Source organism: Rattus norvegicus, chromosome 16, assembly GCF_021556685.1.
Source record: "Rattus norvegicus strain SHRSP/BbbUtx chromosome 16, alternate assembly SHRSP_T2T, whole genome shotgun sequence".
Lineage (NCBI taxonomy): Eukaryota > Metazoa > Chordata > Mammalia > Rodentia > Muridae > Rattus > Rattus norvegicus.
Window position 1 is genome coordinate 87,250,967 of NC_141549.1, and position 20,284 is coordinate 87,271,250.

At 44.2% G+C, this 20,284-nt stretch overlaps 1 protein-coding gene across 4 annotated transcripts in view; it reads right to left on the bottom strand.

Moving 5' to 3' along the window:
* Myo16 (myosin XVI) overlaps nucleotides 1–20,284 on the bottom strand; it is a 479,886-nt gene that overhangs the window by 266,018 nt on the left and 193,584 nt on the right. For all 4 annotated transcript variants that reach the window (XM_087587464.1, XM_087587462.1, NM_138893.2 and 1 more), the window contains 4 exons: nucleotides 14,594–14,718; nucleotides 12,797–12,922; nucleotides 10,291–10,366; nucleotides 7,789–7,942 (listed from right to left, as the gene is read on the bottom strand). In XM_087587464.1, coding sequence (XP_087443590.1) covers nucleotides 7,789–7,942; nucleotides 10,291–10,366; nucleotides 12,797–12,922; nucleotides 14,594–14,718 — 481 coding nt within the window. The remainder of the gene's footprint in view (nucleotides 1–7,788; nucleotides 7,943–10,290; nucleotides 10,367–12,796; nucleotides 12,923–14,593; nucleotides 14,719–20,284) is intronic.

Below are 20,284 nucleotides of genomic sequence, written 5' to 3' on the forward strand. Positions count from 1 at the left end.
AAATTAAGTGTTAAGGACTACCGTACTGCAAACAGAAAAATGCTTGTAACTTCCAAACAATTCGAACAAGGCAAAGAGAGATATAAACAAAAGCTACCGCAGGCCCTGAATTCATAATATTCGCCACAAAGTAACTACTGAATTTGCAACATGACATTTTACTACAAAGTTTAAGAACAAGCTGCTTTACTGTTAGAGTTGAAGCAGAAGTGCACGTCCATTTTATCAAGGGATGTATGCAAACAGTTGTGTCATTTAATGTGTGGGAGTGGTGATAACTCTGGTTAGAGTTGACTGAACTTGTTCTGTTGAATTTTAAGTTCATCTGTCTCATATGCAGTAAAATAGTAAAATTGATTTGTTGTAGGTATATAGTACAATGCTCTCTCTCTCTCTCTCTCTCTCTCTCTCTCTCTCTCTCGTGTGTGTGTGTGTGTGTGTGTGTGTGTGTGCGTGTGCACGCGCACGAGTGCCTGCAGAGGAATATGAGGAAGCCAGAGGTAGATGTCCTCAATTCCTTCTCTACCTAATTTTGAGACTGAGCCTCCCGCTGCTCTCTTGGGGTTTATATTACTGTGATAAAACACTGTGGCCAGAAGCAACTTGGAGAATAAAGGGTTTATCTCACTCATGGTTTCACACAACAGTTCACCATCAAAGCCAGTGAGGACGACAACTCAAGCAGGGCAAGAACGTGGAGGGCAGGGGCTGCCGCAGAGGCCATGGAGGGGTGCTGCTTCCTGGCTTGTTCCTCATGTTTCACTCAGCATGATTTCTTATACAAACCAGGACTGCCAGCTCAGGGATGGCGCCACTCATAACGGAATGGACTCTGCCCAGTCACTCACAAATGCTCTGTGAGAAAATGCTCTGTTCTCTCAAGCTCCAGACTAGCTGTTCTGAGTTGGCTACCTGACTATGTTTAGGGCGTGCACGGTGGTAACTTGGTACATGCTGCCTATGCCCTCGGAACATAATCATGCTGCACATCTGGACCTGTGACCCCGGTCCTCAGCGAGCACTGCTGCACCCTCTGCTCCTTTCAGATTTGCCTTTAGAGTTTCTACCTGAGCAAGGCTGTGAGGTCTGAGCGTTTGTCAGTCTGCCTTGCTCTGTCTCAGGGGATGCCTCCCAGGTGTATCCCATGATGCTGCCAAGGGGAGGATTATCTTCCTAGTTTGATAATTCCCCAGTGTAGATTTATCCTTGGGTTCCTATCTCCCCAAGAGTCAGCCCTGAGAACCTTTTCTATATTATTCATTATGAGGAACACTGATGTGAACACAGAGTACAGGTAGGCCTTCAGGATCCCTACCTCACTTTCCTCCAGCTAAGGCTCAGCAGTGGTAAGACTCACAAAGCCAGGTGGATTTTAACTTCCTGAGAAACCTCTGTGTTTTCCCATAACCCAGCCAGAGCACAAGCTCCCTCCTTCCACACCTCCACCGGAACTGCCTTGGGTCTCTTCCACGGCAGCCATCCTAATGCTGTAGTAGGGTCTTATCTCTCTGGGGTTTGGACCTTCCTTTATTTCAGGTTAGAGATAGCAGGTACTTTCCTAAAGACTCATGGCCTTTGGTGTGTCTTCTCTGGGAAATACCAAAGCCTTAAGACTGTTTTCTATTTTTAAATTTTTACATGTTTTATTTTTTGTTTTCTTGTATATTTGCTATTGGGTTCTGTGAACTCATATATTTTTGACCTTTATCATTTATGAGGCTTGCAACGCTTATTCTTTTGTTATATGTTTTTAAAATCACATTGAATGATTGTGTGTGTGTGGTGGGGCATGCATGTGTTTGTCAGAGTACATATGCAATATTCGTGTCTTTTCTTCCACCACGTGTGTCCTGGGAATCCAACTCAAGTCATGAGGCTTGTTGGCGTGTCCTTTGTCTGCCGAGTCATGTTACCGGCCTTGGTGATGTATTTTCCTGTGCAGATGCCTTTTGGTGTGGTGGAATCCCTCTTGGGGATGTTTGCTTTTGTTCCTTGTGCTTTTGGCACCATATCTGAAAAAAAAACCCAAAATGACAGCCAAGGTCTGTGTTAAGGGAGTTTCCATGTTCTCTCTGTGGGTCCCGTGCTTAGAAAGCACATCCTTCATCTGCATTAACCTCCACCTTGCATCTCTGTGGGTATAAAGTGAAGAACCAGACTTTCGCAGGCAAGTGTCCTGCTGTCACAGGGCCACCTACAGAGGAGGCCATTGTTTCCCTCCATGAGTCACTGTGAAGGCCCGGCTGGCCACACCTGTTTGGCTCCACTTCCGTGGTCACTGTTCTCTCCTACTTCTCTAACGGTTCTAATCCAGTTTCCTCCTGATTGAGACCGGTCTGTAGAATACTTTGAACTCAGGAGCGAGATACGTCCAGCTTTATTCTCAGAATTGACTTGGCTATTTTCGTTCTTTTGTAGTTTCAGGCAATGCCTCTTCAGTAAAGTGTTGGGTGAGACTCTCTGCTTCTAGATAATATTCTGGACACAAATATTTACATGAATACTTGAAGACAGTCTTCCTCCCTACATTCCTTTCAGTTTATTTCCATAGCAATATACTCAATTTTTTAAAGGTTTTCCTTTTTTATGTCTTATCTAAGAATTATTTTCTCAACCCAAGATCAGCAAGGTTCACTCCTTAGCCTTTATTCTGGAATTTCTAGCTCTGTGGTCTCTCTCCTGCGTGTACCCTCCTCGTTACGTGGTTTTCCATAAATCACAGCTCAGTGTCTTGCAGCTGTCTGAGTGTTTCCGCCCCCATTTTGAGAACAAAGCCCGTCTTTCCTCAACTAATTAGCTGTATCTGCTGGTGAAGATCAATTGGCCATTGGTGAGTCTGTCTCGGGTTCTCCTGTGTGTTGCATTGATACACTACTGTATTGATTTGATTGATTCCTGTCTCAGGAAGTATTAACTCACACAAAACATCCAACTTTGTTAGCTTTTAAGATTTTTTTTTTTGTTTTTGGCTATTCACTGCACTTAGCATATTTATGCAAAACTCAGAATCTACGCCAGTTTTCACAGAAATGTCCGGATTTTGATGAATGTGGTTAATTGACAAATGGATCTGAAGAGAATTTCAATACTAACAGTGTCGGATTTTGTCATTCTGAAGAACTCTTGACTGCTCTGGTCTTTGCTAATTTCTCTCAGTATTCCGTAGCTTTCATAATTGAAACCTCCCGCGTGACTGACTGCAATTATCCCTGCACAATCCATGTTCTATGCCACTGTAAATGTATTTTTGAATTTGATACCAAATTCAATACACAAAAATAAATGATTTGTGTATTTAATCTTGCTGGGGAAGTAGAGTATAATTTGGAAGGCTTTTATGATAACTACAGGTTCTCACTGCTTTGTCACCCGTCTCAGTGTCCTGTGTCCCTGACCACAACTCTGAGCACCCTCCTGCCTGGCACCACAAAGCACGTCCACCAGTTCGCAAGAAAGAGCTGAGCTCAGCAGAATCAAGTCCTATTTCTCTTAAGTAGAGTCTCACAGGCAGCTTTTGTCTATCCTGATGTTGCTTCTCTGTGAGGCTAATTAATGGCGTTTTATGCACCTCCTGGCTTCTCCTCAGCAAACAAGATTTACTTTGAGAACAAAAAAAAGGCAATATTGGTAATAGAAATTTACCAGTGAGGAGCAGAAGAAACAACTGTAATACCGTGTTTTCTAAGAGAAGCCTTCCCTAAGACCAGGCTCCATAAACACAGGGGTAACAAAAGCAGCCTCAGGCCAGGCCATCAAGTCAGCGCTAGCCCCAACTGTGGAGAATTTGGGAATTCCCTGGGAAGGCAATGACAAGGACCAGCCTTTGACCTCTGCTTGGTTTTAGTCAACACTTATTTTAATAAATAACAAAAAGGGAAATAGGAAAAAGGAAAAAGTGCCTGCAGGAACTATGATAAATAGGAATTTATTTTTAAACTGGAAATAGAAGTACAATATGATAAGACCAAAAACTCCCAAGCCCCAGATTTCCGCCTGAGAAAAAAATCCCTCAGGAATTGATTGATACTTTTATTAAAACTTTACAATTCTATCCTGCAGAGTTTTAGCCAGGTAGTCATAGTATTTGATGCGTAATGGGCTGTGTGTCCTGTAGAATATGAATGAATGTATATATTAGATGAGATCTGTGGCTGTGAAATTCTTTTTAAAAGTGAGGCAACATTGATATGCGAATTGTTGCAGAAAGAGCAGTCTACTAACTTATTAAAAAAATACAAGCAAGTCATCTTATAACGGGTTTTCCTGTTTTAACCAAAGTAGAATGTGAGTCTCCAACTAGGGCGGTTTTAAATTGCAAGAATTCATCTGTCTTGGTCTTTGGGCTCAGGGACTATGAGATGACACGATAGCACAAACCATCCCTGTTTATTAATGTTAATTAATATTAATTGAAGACATGCATTTCTGACAGGGTGCATGCATTATTTGTCTGGTTGTGATACCATGAGTCACACAAAATGCTCAAGAGGCAGTCAGAGTTGGAGCAGAAAGGAAGAGTTTCTTATATCCCAGAAATCCCAGAGAGAGTCACTCTACTCTCAACGGTGCTGGTGAAATACACTCTGGACCTGAATGGAAAGTCAGGGTTGGAATGGCCAGGAAGGTGAGCACGCCTTATGCAGATGAAGTAACGGCGAAGCCTGCAGAATAAGGGCTGGGGACATGAGAGTACATTTAGTCCATCCATCATGGTGCTGACACGCTGTCATTCAGAGCTGGGAGCTGCCACTCGATGTGCAGACAGATGAAAATATAGCCTCTGACTGTGGCATGGGAGGAGGTCTCAGCTTCTGTGGATTTTGATTGTGCCGAGAGGGATCTGAAGTTCCCTCAGGCACTGACTAGGGGTTAGTTCTCAGGTCCTGTTGAGAATGCAGCCTGCTCATGGTGAACGCTTTCCAGAGCTAGCACCTGCACTTCTCAGGGCCCCTACAAACTTCTGTTTATAAGAAGCCAAGTCACAGAAGCCAAAACACCCTTGTGGAACTGTTCATATTGTCCCTCTGCGATCACTGAATGCACCCCACTCTGTCTCAGGTAAGGCACAATGACCTTAAGGGAATAATTGTGGTCCGCTCATGACTGCCTGACCAGAGCAGAGAAGGGTATGCATATTCCGTTCCCCATTTGCTTTCCCACTGCTGCTTTGAGGTTTTTCAAACTTTTCCTTTGTTTCCTTAAAGCTCAGGGTCTCTACAAGCAGCTGGAAGATGAGATTTTGTAATAAAACTGCAAAGCTTTAAGGTTATACACGGTGTGTGCAGTTTGACTCACTGGCACATTGGCTCCATGTTTGGGAGACCCTGGTTTTGGTCTTTATTAATAGTGTGATGGAAGAAGTAAGGAGAAGGAGGAGGAGGAGGAGGAGGAGGAGGAGGAGGAGGAGGGGGGGGCGAGGAGGAGGAGGAGGAGGAGGGAGCAGAGGAAAAATGAACACTTTATTCAAATTAGCATGAATTGTGTTAAAGAACAGCATCCAGTTTAATGGGACTCTAGGAATAGCTGGACTGGAGACTCCAGAGGGTTGAAGCTATGATAGAAAGAGATGAGAGAGAGAGAGAGAGAGAGAGAGAGAGAGAGAGAGAGAGAGAGATATCAAAATTCCAAGTTTGTTCCCAAAGGAGGTGGGAAAGGGAACTGTGCACATCTGAGTTAGAAGAATGGGGCTTTGGGGATAGTGGGTAAAGCATCTGTCAGTGATACATGTTACTTCCTACCTTTATGTTAATACCCTGGTTTGCTTCTCATAGAGAAGTTGCTACCATATTTCAGAAATGTGTCCAAAACAAAAGCCAGGATCACAATGGAGACAGATTATCCACATGCTTGGTCTTTTGCTGGAGCTTGGGGGATGAAGCTCTGCTTCCTCCAGACTCTGCTCACTTCCACCTTGCCTTGCAGCAATTACTGACAATTGCTGGAAGCCGAAAAAAACCCCCCATGGAAACCCAAGCCCTCAAAACAAGCATGCACTTTAGTGGGTTTTTTTTTTTTTTTGGTTCTTTTTTTCGGAGCTGGGGACCGAACCCAGGGCCTTGCGCTTCCTAGGCAAGCGCTCTACCACTGAGCTAAATCCCCAACCCTTTTAGTGGGGTTTTTATCACATATATATTCTTCTTGTTATATGTATTCATAACTGCACAATAGAAATGATAAAATATGTCACAACCAAGAACTACAAAAAAAAAAAAAAAAAGAGTGTGGAAAGGACTCAGATGTCATCCACCACTGACCTCATCTATTTACAATTTACCACAGAGTCAAGGCAGCAGGAAAACAATGTAATCAGACCACATTATAACCATGTAGAACAAATAAGACATTGATTATCCTGCTCATAACCAGATTAATCCATTGTTTAGTCAATAATAGGAAAACCACGAAAGGCACCAATTAGAACTGCATATTCTCTTTCACCTTTAAAATAAAATAAAGCACAAAAGAAGCTATGAACCATACAAAGATGGGTGTTTACCTACTCAATGTAATCTTGTGTTTATACTTTAAAATTTTCTTTTTTTGTTGACTAATTTTGTTCTTAGATAATTTCATACACATATCTGGGCGTTCTGTTTTTATCACCCTCTCCCTCTTCTTCTCCCTCTTCCTCTCCCTCTTCTTCTCCCTCTATCTCTCCCTCTCCCTTTCTCTCCCCCTCCCCCTTCTCTCTCTCCTGCTTCTATTCTCCTCCACTCCAGTCTTCCCTACAGAGCCCCTTCCCACATGCATGCCTTCTTGCTGTGTTGTGGGAGTCAGTGGTTTTATACAGGACTGTTTGTACAGCTACAGAGCTGGGAGGAGCTCACTATTTGGTACACAGCTGAGGACAATGACTTTTCCTCCTCCATATTCTGGGAGGTGTCAATTGTTTGGGTTTGCTTAGGGCCCCATGATCCCTGCTGCTATTCTCGATGGGCTGTTGGCAGCCTCAACTTTGGTTATGTTTTGCTGTCTATGTGTTTGGAAAGGCATAACACAATGCTAAGGTGGAGTCAATCAGTTACGGTCACAGCTACCTTTCTAGAAAAACACACACTTCCATCCTCTCAGAACACCCTTATCCATGAACAGTCTGTTCCTGTTGGCCCCTCTCTCCCGTCACACTGACTGTCAGTGTGCTTTCTGCCTTTTCTCTCCTGGGCAGCTCATGAGGGTTCATGTTATACACTGAGTTACCCAGAAGCCAAAGGATTCAGAGCAAGAACGGGGATCATAGTATGAGTCAAGTGTACACTTATGCCCCAGGTCATTATTGAGAGTGAGCTACCTTGCCTTATCAGCTACACGTGGTGTTACTTTCTCAGACCTTGAAAGCAATGGCGATTATCACTCCACCCCTCAACAGCTGTAAGCATTACCTTTTCTTTTGGATAGCGGGGAACCATTACATTTATGTTTAGGAGAGAAATAAGGCATACGTGCATTTGCTACTTCAGAACAGTCATCCATTACGATAATCGCTGATGAGTGACTTCAGCTAGACTCTAGGGGAATGATTGGGACACTGCTATCAGGGCAACTGGAGCTCGAAGGCTGATTGTATAGTGACGCCTTCCGAAGTCACGCTAATGTCTTTAGTTCTGCCAAATGCATCATCATCGGCAGTCGGTTTCCTCTTTGGTAACTCTGCTAATAACCAACTACAGTGTTGGGTAGAAAGACAAGAGCTTCTCTGTGCCATGTGGGGTGACCGAGAGAAGTGGTGGAGACAGCTGGTTTCCAGAGGATTGTCCGGCTGCTGCAACACACTGGGATGGAAGTACTTACAGCTTACTGGAAAGCTCCGGGAGGTCGTGAAGGATCTCCTCATACAGCTCCTCCTGTGCTAAGCTAGGAACAGACGGGGACTCTTTCATTCTCTCCTCCCAGGCAATCTCTGCTTTCAGCAGCATCTCCTCAATAGACTCAGAGGCAGCGATGTCTACGAGACACAGTGAGGGCGTTAGACGTGGCCGTGGGGGGGGGGGGACAGGGCAGCACTTCCTCTCACAACTCAGACATGGCTGAACTAAGAATGGATCAGTAAGTACACCAAGCCCATCGGGAAACCGCAAAGGTTTAGAGGAGAGAGAAAAATCGGAGTCTGACATCTTCCAAGCCCACCCCGTCACACTGCACCAGGGATGCACTGAACTGCACATGAAGTGAGTATAAATGTGCAGTGGGTAATAATGGGGGAATGAAAAGTCACAGGGCAGGTAAACTGGAAAGACTATGTGTGCTCATTCCACTGACTCCGGACACCAATTGTAGCTCCTCGCTGTGACAGAGTAGCCCTTCTGGCCGTTTGACATGACCTTTACTGTTCTGTTGAAAGTGTCGATCACTGAGGGTGACCCCTTGACACATGTGGGCTATGGTATAGACATGCATCGTCCAAATTTATAACCAGCAGTAACTGTCAGCGAGACCCGGTGGATCTGAAGAAGATTTGCATTGACACCAGCTGAGAGCCCTGTGGAGGCAGCCACTTCCCCACCCTCACTAAGTCTGGCAGCCATAGGTGTCTGTACATTTGAGGCAAGTGGCTTTACGGGCTTGTCAAATTCATTAGACCATGAGATGTTGTTCCTGTCAGTATTCTGTTATGATGTGAATGGTCTACCGAAGAGTAGTGGGAAGGGAGAAGCAACCTCCGCTGCCTCACATGGGAGACTGCGTTCCTGGTCCACTTATAAACTAAATGCAGAATACCACAATCGCCTTCATTTAATGAACACACATTGATTGAGATTCTATGCCAGGCCCAGTGCTGTGCCTCATTGCCAAGGTTCTATGAACGAGGAACTGGGAAGATGGCAGGCTCTGCAGGGATAACACGGAGCAAGCAGGCTGTCTGAATCTTTGTGCACTGCAAGTAAGTGGCCAGGGCTGGAGCTGAACTAGAAGCTGAATCATTCCTGGGCCCTATGAGTGCCAGCTGCTGTTGGGAACTGGTTGTGTAACACGTGACACCAGTCTCAAAATGAGATGATGCGAGGATGTCCGGATAGGCATGTATAAGGTCAGGGGTCAGTCACATCTCCTTGGTCTGTGAAGAAGCTGAGAATGGGATTTGGTCACAAAATCTCCTGACAGAACCATCCAATAAGACACAAAGCCAGCAAATGTGTTTTTAAGAGAAAAAAACTACAATTTTTGAATTTTTATTGTTTTTTAAATTATTTTGTTTGATTTGACGGACTTTAGGCAGGGTCCCACTGCGTAGCCCCCACTCATCTGGCACTCAATCTATGGCCCTGGTTGGCACAGAACTCCTAGCACTCTTTCAGCTTCTGCCCTCAAGTGCTACACCAGCTGCCATTTTAATCCTTATGATTAGATTTAAAGTACTAAATCAAGTAAAACAATCTCAGTTCATGATAAGATTTTTAGACTCTCACTAGTAGTAACTTAACTCTAAAGTCTGAGGCAACTAAGAACTGTCCCCTCGTGTCTGTTCGATCTTTGATTTACTTTAACAAACACAATAAAGCAACTAACAATAAGCAATTTAATTTCAATAAAGATATAAGATTAAGTCCCTCACTCTGGTTTTCACTTACTCCTAGCAGTGATTAGACTGGGAGTTAAAGTGTGAAGGGCTTTTAAATTAGAAAGGGCCCAGGTACAAGAAGAAAATGGGATTTATTTTGTTCTAAAGATCAATTTTTGACTGTTATACTTTCTTACGTGAGACATTTCTTTGTTATTTGAATTCTCCTATTAATATGGCAAAAATAGCAATGAGAAGTAGCAGGCATTAAATTTTAAAAGCTTCAGAACTAAGAGCATTAGATGCAGGATCCTATTAGTGGCAAAGAAGATTACGGAAGTCTTCAGAAGCATTTACCCTTCTGAAATAAAGAGTTTGGAGATCTGAGTTAGCACTTAACTATTAGTTTGTGCTTAAGCCTAAATAGTCTCAAGGAAAACACAATTAAAATAAGTATCAGGATAGGTGAGTAGCTGGCAACAAAGTAACAAAGGAGATGAGAGTGAAAGAGTTTCTGCCGTGTTGCCTGTCTAGGGCTCAGTGGGTAAAAACTATGTGAAAGAAAGGTGGTGGTGGACCAGGTTTACTCAATGCCCTAAGAATCTCACAGAGCAGCGAAGAGAACCCTTATGGAGCTCGTGCTCTCTCTCTCTCTCTCTCTCTCTCTCTCTCTCTCTCTCTCTCTCTCTGTGTGTGTGTGTGTGTGTGTCCTCCACTCATACTTCAGGCTGCACCAGTGATGGATGAGTAGTGTCTGTGCCAAAAGAAGAGGCTCCCAGCCTGCTCCAACTTACCTGATGGTTTCTCCCCATTGCAGTTCACAAGGTGGGGGTTTGCCTGATGTGCCAGAAGGAGCTTCACCAGGGTTGTCTGCAGCATAAAGAGAATTTTTATTAGCACTGCCATGCAGGATCCGTCAGACCTGTCAACAAACACTCAGGGTACTAAGGATCAGCATCAGTAAGTATCCAGGGCACTGAATACCAGAATCAGTAAGTTCCCAGGGAACTAAGAATCAGCAGTAAGTACCCAGGGTACCGAGGACCATGAGTAAGTACTCAGAGTACTAAGAAGCATCAATAAGTACCCAGGGCAGTGAGGAGCATCAGTAAGTACCCAGAATACTAAGAACTCATCAATTAATGCCCAGGGTCACTGTCCGGTCCAGGTTCCTGAAATGGCAGGAGACTAAGAGTAAAGTTATTCTTGATATCCTTACCATTCCTAGCTTCTTCTCAGAACATGTCAAACTAATTCAGAATTTATATATTAGGAAAAATTATTTATCAAACAGCGCTTAACTCCCAGGGACCTGAAAAAGACATTTTGTGCGATAAAGTTCCTATTATGATGTTTTGTGGAGAGATAATTTACTTTTGGGTGTTTCGCTTCCATTTTTTCTTCTCTTTAGCCATTCACCAAAGTCCTGGCTTTTTGGCCACACACATCATCACGATGTCTTACATGGCATTGAAAAGCCTATAGTCATACATGGCATTGAAAGCCTATAGTCACACATGGCAATAAAAGTGTTTAGTTACACAAGGCATTGAAAGCCTATAGTCACATGTGGCATTAAAAGCCTATAGTCATACCGCACTCTAGGGAAGTCCACTCACACCCTGACAGATAAGTCAGGGGCAGGGATGTAGCTCAGTGGCAGGGTACTCCCCTAGTACAACAATTAAAGAACTAGTGAGTGATTAGTGTATGTGAGAGAAAATGCATACAACACATGAAAAGTGTCTATGACCTGCACAGCACCGAAGGATACTCAGTAAATAAAATCTGCTGTTTCCTATTTTTATTATTTATTAGAGTGTATGTGTGTGAGTGTGAGTGTGTATGTGTCTCTGTATGTGTACGTGTGTGTGTGTGTGTGCACATGTGCATGTGTGCACACACATGTGTGGGCACATGAATGTGGATATCACAGGCTCACATCTGAGAATCAGTTCTCTCCTTATATGTGATTTTCAGGGATCACACTCAGGTTATCAGGCCTGCATGGCAAACATTTTGCACTCTGAGCCACCTAGCTGGCCCAGCCAACCTTTAAAAGAATGTCATTTGTGCATTTCTCTAACCTGAGGCCAGCTTCCCAGCACTGGCCACCAGCATGGGTCAACACAAATTAATCCCGAGAGCTTGAAGGCCACATGTTCAGATACAGCCATGGGAATCATCTCACGCTTGGTGCCAACTGTCTGTATTAGTTACTTTGGTGTCACAATTACCAAATATTTGAGTAAAACAACCTAAAGAAGGGAAGATTTCCTTGGCCTCATGGTTAATGAAGTTCAGCCTATGGTGGCTCTGCCTCATGAGCTTGTTAGCACATCATGCCACCACTGGGTACCATGTCAGGGTCTCAGGTCACCACCTCCATGCCAAGACTGCAGGCCTAGCTGGGACACACTGTGTGGAAAGTTTTGTTATTTGTACAAAGAGAGCAGCCAGCTTATAGGCCGGATCTGGGATCATTAACTGCAACACGTTCAGGGGACATTTCTGGAAGGAGACAAATCCGGAAACCTAGTTCTTTGTTGAAAGGTCACGGCTATTACATGTAACTGGCACACCAACAGTAGGAGGTAAAGATTCTGCTCTGCCCGTTTTCTCGTTCCTTTTGATTGTAATTATGCTAAGTCAGAGAGAAGCATTTTTCTATAGTTCTTCAATTTGCTTATGGGGTTGAAACAGGTAGTTTAAAACACATTCAGTGAAGATACCCCAGTGTCAAACACTTCTGTTACCACTGTATTCTGCCTGAGGGTGTGGACCCACGAAGCTCTGCACTGATATCCTCAACGTCCTTGAGCCGAAACAAATATCTAATCATCGAAGGTGCTTTTCTTGTGTAATTGGTCACAGCAGCACACACGGTGTCAATCCAACCTCTTTTATTCATTAAAATGAAGTGTTATTTACAGAGTAAAATGGGATATAAAATGTAATTTCACTTTAGATCTACAAAGTGCGGAAAGCAAACTGAACACTGAGAGACTCGCGTCATTGGCTCTCCATGTTGCAGTATGAAAACTGCATTAATTCTATGAAGGACATTTACCGTGGCCGAGAACTTCTCCAGTGAGCTCAGCTGGGATGCTCAGAGCTCAGAGGAGGGGGAAAGTCAATACTTTTCCTTATTAAATTATTTGTATAGTAAGATGATGCCATTAGGAGTCGAATTATATAATGATTAGCATATAAATTGAAAGCAAATCCAAATTAAGCATAAAGTTCCCTTTCGTTAATTGTTCGATAATATTTCAGGAAGGGTTTAGGAAACCACCTCACCTGGCCATACTTGGCTGCTAAATGCAGGGGTGTCCAGTACCCATCATCCATCCCATTGAGGTCTCCGCCATGTTCTAAGAGGAGCAGCACCACCTCTTTGTAGCCACTGGCACACGCCATGTGCAGCTGAAACAAGGATGCGTGTGTTACTCTTCCACTGTGGAACAGTAGTCCCGCCATTATTTTGTCCAACGGTTTAGCCAGAACTATTTACTAAAGCATTGGGCCCGGTACACGACAGTATAATATTTAAAATCTGGGGTATGTGGTTTGATTACTTTATGTAAGTCATCAATTAGCACACTGTGAAGGAAAAACTGTGAATTGGGAAGAAATCGCATGCTTCTGCTGTTTCCCTTCTGAGTAACTGTGTGTACTTTCCCAGGTAACCCCTACTCCCCCCTGAGCGCCTTCAACTGTCACCGGAGCTGCTGACGGTACCACCCCACTAAATCCGTGGTTAATGCCTCCTGCCCACCTGTCAGAGACCTGCAGACTGGTTCTCAGATTTGTGGACTGCGTCTGGGGCTGAGCAGCGTGGGTCAAAGGCAAACACAGAAACAGGAAATGTGTTGCAGGTATCCTGGAGGCTCCTGGGCTGTTGGATTTTATTGTCCTAGCCAAACCGCCTGTCCTAGGTGTAGTGTAGTAACGAGAGGTGCCACAAGAGGTTAAGAGAAAAGGGTCCAAGAGTCTCTTCATCTGGATAGTATCGTTTTTTAGAACAGGCTAACCAGTTACATGCAGCAGCACTTGAGTGTCTCTCTGAATTAAAAGGAACCGGAAGCCCAGAGGCATATAGACAGGGTACAGCACAAACAGCCCAAGCAGGTAGCTCCTACAGGTTTTCGTTCCAGTCATGACAAAGACTAGAAGCCCAGAATCTGAGCTAAAATGGACATTGCAGGGCTGATGGATACAGTGTTGGGGAATGAGTCCAGAAGGGATGCCACTTAAGTTACAAAAACAAACAAACAAACAAAAAAACCAAACCAAAACCCCAAACCCCAAAAAACAAAACAAAACAACAACAACCAAAAAACCAATTTATCTGTTACAAGGTGGATGGAAGGGCTCTGGCCAACTCCTTCTGGATGATACAGATAGAACTTTAAACAGGTGGGACAGATGTTTAGAGCAGTGTACAATGGTGTCTGCAAACCCTGTCTGTAAGGCCGTGCACTGTGCTTGGAGTACTGTCAAGCCACCGAGTCTCGCCCAGTAACTCAGCCAGCAGCAAAACCAAAGGAAACGCAAAAAAGGAAACCAGACACCGTGCAGATTCCTTGTCCACAGAGAGCACATAACATCTTTTTCCAATCTGTAAGAGCGACATATGGAGAAATGGTTGAAAAAAATATAACAACACATTTTCACAGGCCTCCTCTGGGCCGTGGTATAAATATTTTGCATTGGACTGGAGAGGTGGCTCAGCGGTTAAGAGTACCGACTGCTCTTCCAGTGGTCCTGAGTTCAATTCACAGCAACCACATGGTGGCTCACAACCATCTGTAGTGGGATCTGATGCCCTCTTCTGGTGTGTCTGAAGACAGCGACAGTGCACTCACATAAAATAAATAAATGAATCTTCAAAAAAATTGTGTATTTTCTTCTTTCTATATTTATGCTTTCTAACATATCTTCAAAGAGTATATTGTGTTATTTTGAAATAAACAGACACTTATATATGTGTATTATGTTGAAATACCCGTTGAACAGGAAATCGTTTCCAATTACATGTGTTAGGATCAACTTCAGTTCCCTATGGAAATTTCTGAGACACATGTGTGGACTTACCAGGGTCACCCCGTCATCATTTTTCTCGTTGACATCTCCACCTGAAGACAGGAAGTGCCTGACGTCTGTCAGCATACTCAGGGGCCGCTGCAGCTTTATCTGGCGCAGAGAGTTCAGGTCCACCCCTGGGAGAAGAATGGGTCATTGGTACCAAGGCAGATACGGGGACTCAGGACAAGGTCATCGCTCAACACACTCTTCCTTCAGAACCCTCCTCCTCGAAACCTGTTCAGCATCGAACACATCCTATTTCTAATTATAATTGCCTTCCTATTTCTAATAATACTTATGGCATGTCTATTTCTAATAATAATTAACTAAAATTAATTGATGATGGGTCGTTTTCCCCATGATCGTTTATGTCTGTACATGTTTATACATAGCAGGCTGTTCAGGAATCAAAGTTTCTAGATTAATATCCCTAGTGTGTTGGTGTAAATTACTCACATATACTAGTCCAAAGCATCTTCGAGTGCTTAAATTAGATTGGAAGGAGATGGCAAGCCATCATTGTTTGTTTTTGCTTAGATATTTTCCATAGAAACACTCGTCCTGGACAAGCGAAGTTACTTCTGCTGAGAAGCTAACACCACATGAACAAAGCCTGAAGCTCACAGCACCAGGCCACTCATGCAGAGGAGCTCTGACGGACGTCCTTATGCAGCACTGGTGCTGGCGTTACGGTTGTGCTTCAAATCGCACTTGGGGATCCTTTATCAGTACTCTGGAACTTTCCTGGGTGTGTGAAATTATTCCCAGATACAGATTTTACAGGGTGCTCCAACTGAACAGGTCAGGGTTATTGACATCAGGACAGACACCCAACACTGAGAGACAGCAGCTCCATGATGGATAACGTCAGCTCAACAGCTCACAGCCTTCATCAGCGTTCATCTCTGCCTGAGATTTTAGAATAGTGCAGCAGACCTGCTCTAGCTCATCTTCTCATTTATGGATCCCTTGTTCCTATCACTGCTTCTTAGACACAGACGTTTACTGGAGTCATGCTTCTGACACATCCAGTGTGAAATACATCCACTTCCTGGTTCTATTTTGGGAATGGTCTCTGGGCTTCATGATCCTAATCCGTTTGAATAGTAAGGTTCCAAATGGGGGAGGCTATGGTTCCTCCTTCTTCTCTCAAGTAAAGGTGAAGAAAACAATGGTGGTGATGATGTTGGTGATGATGATGATGGTGGTGGTGGTGTTGTTGGTGTTGGTGGTGGTGGTGATGAATATGATAGCTGTGGTGACAAGTGGCCGATGATAAGGATGACGGACATGTTGGTAGGGTTAGCAATAATGGTGCTGATGGTGATAAGAGAGAGAGATTGTCTACTTGTAAGTGCTGCTGTGAGCTAACCCTTGTCATGAACCCAGTGTATGTGAGCTAACCATTAGCCTACATCTTAACTGGCTGAATCTTACTGAGAACGCCCAAGGAAAGCATCCTAGAGCAGATACAAACACCATTCCTGCTTTGACGCTCCTGGCACGTTCAGCAACTCAGGCTCGCAACTCAGGCAACGTTGAGAAAGTCATTTTACTGTTGTGGCTTCAGCGTCCTCAGTCATTGGGGCAACAACAAATTCCAAGGTTACAATTCACAGGTTTTGTTCTTCCCTAAGACAGGGCTTCTCTGTGTAGCCTTGGCTGCCCTGGAACGCTCTCTGTAGACCAGGCTGGCCTCTACCTCCTGAGTGCTGCAGTTAAAGGCATGTGCCACTGCATGGGGCTACAAGTTACAGGCCTCACGGTGTGTCTCAGGGGCAGAGGTCAGGGAATTACCAGTCTGTAAGTAGTAACTGGGGTCATTTGCTCATCTTCTTTTCCTCCAGTATACTCCCCAGGTCTGTTCTCCACAGGCTTACCTCTGGACCTGAGTGTGGAAATGAGCCGAAATGCTCAGACGCCCATCGTCTGGGCTTTACAGCTGTGCAGTGTCACTACAGACAGGTAATTTGTCCTCTGAAGAGAACGGGCTGGCAGATGCTGTTTTACCGTTTACTGGAGTGAATTAACACCAGATCCACATGGAAGACAGAAGAGTATTTGCTCTTTAGCAAGCGCTCTTGAGAATGAGCCGTGGTTGATCACTGCTCTGGGGAAGCATGCAGTCATGTCAACCGAAAGGGCGACCAGAAGCATCCTGGCTACGCCTCACCTCATCACCCAGTGACCCCATACCATGCTGGAAAAACTAACATTACTAAACATCATTTTTGTAATGGGGCATTCGAGGTCTGCGGGGACCAATTAAAACTGTCACTTCGCTCTCATTTCGTAGGACGATGGAGTTTGACATGTGATTTGATTTTCATGAATGCTCTCTAGAGGGTCTGCAGTGAGGTTTGCGGAGGAAGTGATAAAAACCTCCAAGGTTCCAGAACTTGGTGAGATCCCACAATGCTGCAGTGTTTGTTCTTGTGCACCTCCAGGACTCGTGAAGATATCTAATTAAAATTAAATTCTGACTGTAGAGTGCAGCACACGTGAAACACACAGGCTGAACCACAGAAGTAGGAGACCCCTCGCCGAAAGCCGGCCACACTCAACACTGCTAGTAAGGCCAGCAGCCTATTTCTGGTTCCTGTCACCAGGGCACTACAGGGGAGTATTTTGACATTATATTGATTTAAGCTCAATTTTGAATCAAACATGGTGCCAACTAAAGTGTGATCTTTTAGATTTTTGTTATAATTTTAGAAAAGAAAAAAAAAAGTCCCTTTCTGTTAAGCCAATATAACACACAGATTCTGTCTCCTCACATCAATCAAGTGTCTTTGACTTCTGAACAAATCAACCAGTTGGCAGAGCTCTTCCTCTGAGTTGGTGAATGCTCTCAGTCTCCATTCTCCCTTTTTTAATATTAAAAGAAATTTAATTTTATGTTCATATTATTTTCTGGAACGAGTAAGACCAAAGCTTGTTTAGATTTATTATTTTGGAGAAATCTGGTATTTAAGTTTAAGAATTAAGAAGCAAGATCTGTTACTCCCCCAGACCACAAGTTAATGACACCGTAGTTGTTGCTGGGTCGTTTTAGATGAATAAGGATACCAGCACCACTTTTATTCATGTATTTATTAACTCTGTTAATACCTGTCTAACTTTGCTCAACTGCCATTCTCAAAGACACGCTGCTTGCCTAGCAACCTGAGCTCCTTTGGGTGGTGTGACTGTGTGTGTTGGAGCTGACCTGTCCCGAGATAATCCCCAAGCTGAAGGGGACTTTGCACTATCCTCCATTGCTGTCCCAAGCATTTTGCCTTCGGCACCCCGGCCCCTCCTCACCTAACATTTGCAAAGGGTCAGTTCTGTGAAGCCTTCTGCAGAGGTCTCAGGGAAAGTTAAGTCTTCCTTGACAGGTTTGTGTGACGTTCACGCACCAGCAGTCAGTGTCCAAGGAACCTGCGCACTCTTGTTTTTCTTCTCTAGGATGTCCCTGAGCCATCACTTGAGTAAACCTAACAGATAATTTTGTCCTCAAAAGAAAACTGAACCAACAAACAAGCAGACCTAAAGAGACGTTATGAGGCAGTTGATAGGCCACGACACGCTTTTAGCATGTGCTTTCTTAGCTCAAAGGAATGAAGCTTAGCTCCCTGGGTCTCCATGGAGCTTCCTAAGGAACAGAGGGAGGCTGCAGAGCTGGGCAGGCAAATCCCTCACAGTGATGTCAGCACAGAGAAATGAACACAGCCAGGCCGTGAGGGCTCGATGCTCCCACGTAGCCTTGTTTGGCACCTGAACAGCAGCCGTAAGCGTACCCATAAGCCACATGCAGACTGGAATGTTCTGCCCCCTTGATTATGTGGGATTCTGCAAGAGCCAGTGCCAGAAAAGGAGCTGCAATAAACCACATTGAGCAAATACAGTACAGGAAACTGGAAAGCCGAGTTTGCTGGGGGGTGGGGTCTGAAGGAGGAAGCATGGTGCACTGAGAACTGTGGCCCTAGTATCTTCTGAAATCTTGGCTTGGAAGCCACCTCACTAACACACATTAGAAATGTAATGTTTGGTCCTGCCAAGGCCAGATGCCCCCAGTGTAGGGGAATGTCAGGGCCGGGAGGTGGGAAGGGGTGAGTGGTTAGTGGGGACACTCTCATAGAAGAAGGGGAGGGGGATGGGATAGGGGGCTTATGGATGGGAAACTGGGACAGGGAATGACATTTGAAATGTAAATAAAAAATATATCCAATAAAAAATCAGAAGAATTAAAAAAAAGGAGACTCAAAAGAAGAAGGAAAGAAAGAAAGAAAGGAAGGAAGGAAGAAAGAAAGAAAGAAAGAAAGAAAGAAAAGAAAAGAAGGAAAGTCAGTTTTGATAATTATCTGGGAAATTAACATTAAACAGCAGTGAAATAAAATTTTACAACTGTTAAAATAGCTGTTAAAAAAGACGGTGACAATAGATGTTGGCAAGGATAAAAATAAAAAGGAAATACCTGTGCCCAATTAGTGGGAATGAAACCAGTGTGACCAGTGTGGGAAACAGTGTAGTTATTTAACACATTGAAAATAAAACTGTGTTTGTTCATTCCCCCAAAAATTGCAGAAGAAACTAACAGGCAGAATCAGAGATCTCAGAGGCTACCAGGGCCATGGTTCTGAGTGGGGGAGCAGGTGAAGCAAGCGAAGGGTGAGCTCACTCAGTACCCATATCGTCCTGCCCCAGAAAAATGCTTCTCAGAGACAAACGCCAGAGACAGTCAACAGGTGTGGAGCTGAGAATGAGTGGGGTCCCCTCTCCTGCTACCACAGGGGAAGACTTCAAGAGGAGGGAGGGAAGGATGGGAAAACCACATCAAGAAAGAAAGTAGTGTGCCAACATCATGCAAAGTCACAGAAAGAGGATTTCAAAGAACGGAGAAATAAACCCCTGAAAGTTAGTTCAGGAATCCTGGATTCTCAGTGGGCAGGAAGCTGAGCACCATATGATTGAGGAATAGGACAAACAATATACTTGTTCCTAAAAGGGTAGAAAGAGAAATGACAGATAGATAGCTAGCTAGCTAGCTAGATAATATAAATAGATTAATAGACGATGGATGATAGATTCACTTATGTGAGTTCACACACATATGTATACACAGGAGGCTAGATGAATGAATGCAGTAGGTAGATAGATGGGTAGATAAATGTATAGATATGTATATACTCTCATGTACTCATGTATGGATATAGACATGGGTGGCATGCGCACACGTGCATGTGCACGCACGCACACACACACACACACACAGAGAGAGAGAGAGAGAGAGAGAGAGAGAGAGAGAGAGAGAGAGAGAGAGAGAGAGATTGAGATTCTGCCCTGACCACCTAGAGTTCTACCCTGGGCTCTTCCTCCCCCCCAGAGGCTCACTTTAGAATAGATTGCTTTTCCCTTGCATGCCCAGCTGCTTTGCCTTGTGCGAAGATGAGGTATTCATCAAACGCTCAATCAGCTCCTACGCCAGCTCTTCTTTCGCAGCCCTGGAGCCCAAGGCACTGAGCTGAGGTTAATTGCTGTGGCCTTGTTTACAGTGTAAGTCGGTGCTGACAGCACAATTAGAACTTTGCGGCAGAGACTTTCTATGTAATCAACTTGTTCCCGATGTCTCCTGCTCCCTCTGCCCCCTGCGTCTGATGTGACAGCACAGTGCATCTGATTTGAAATGGTGGTTTGTTTTTTTTTTTTCGGAGCTGGGTG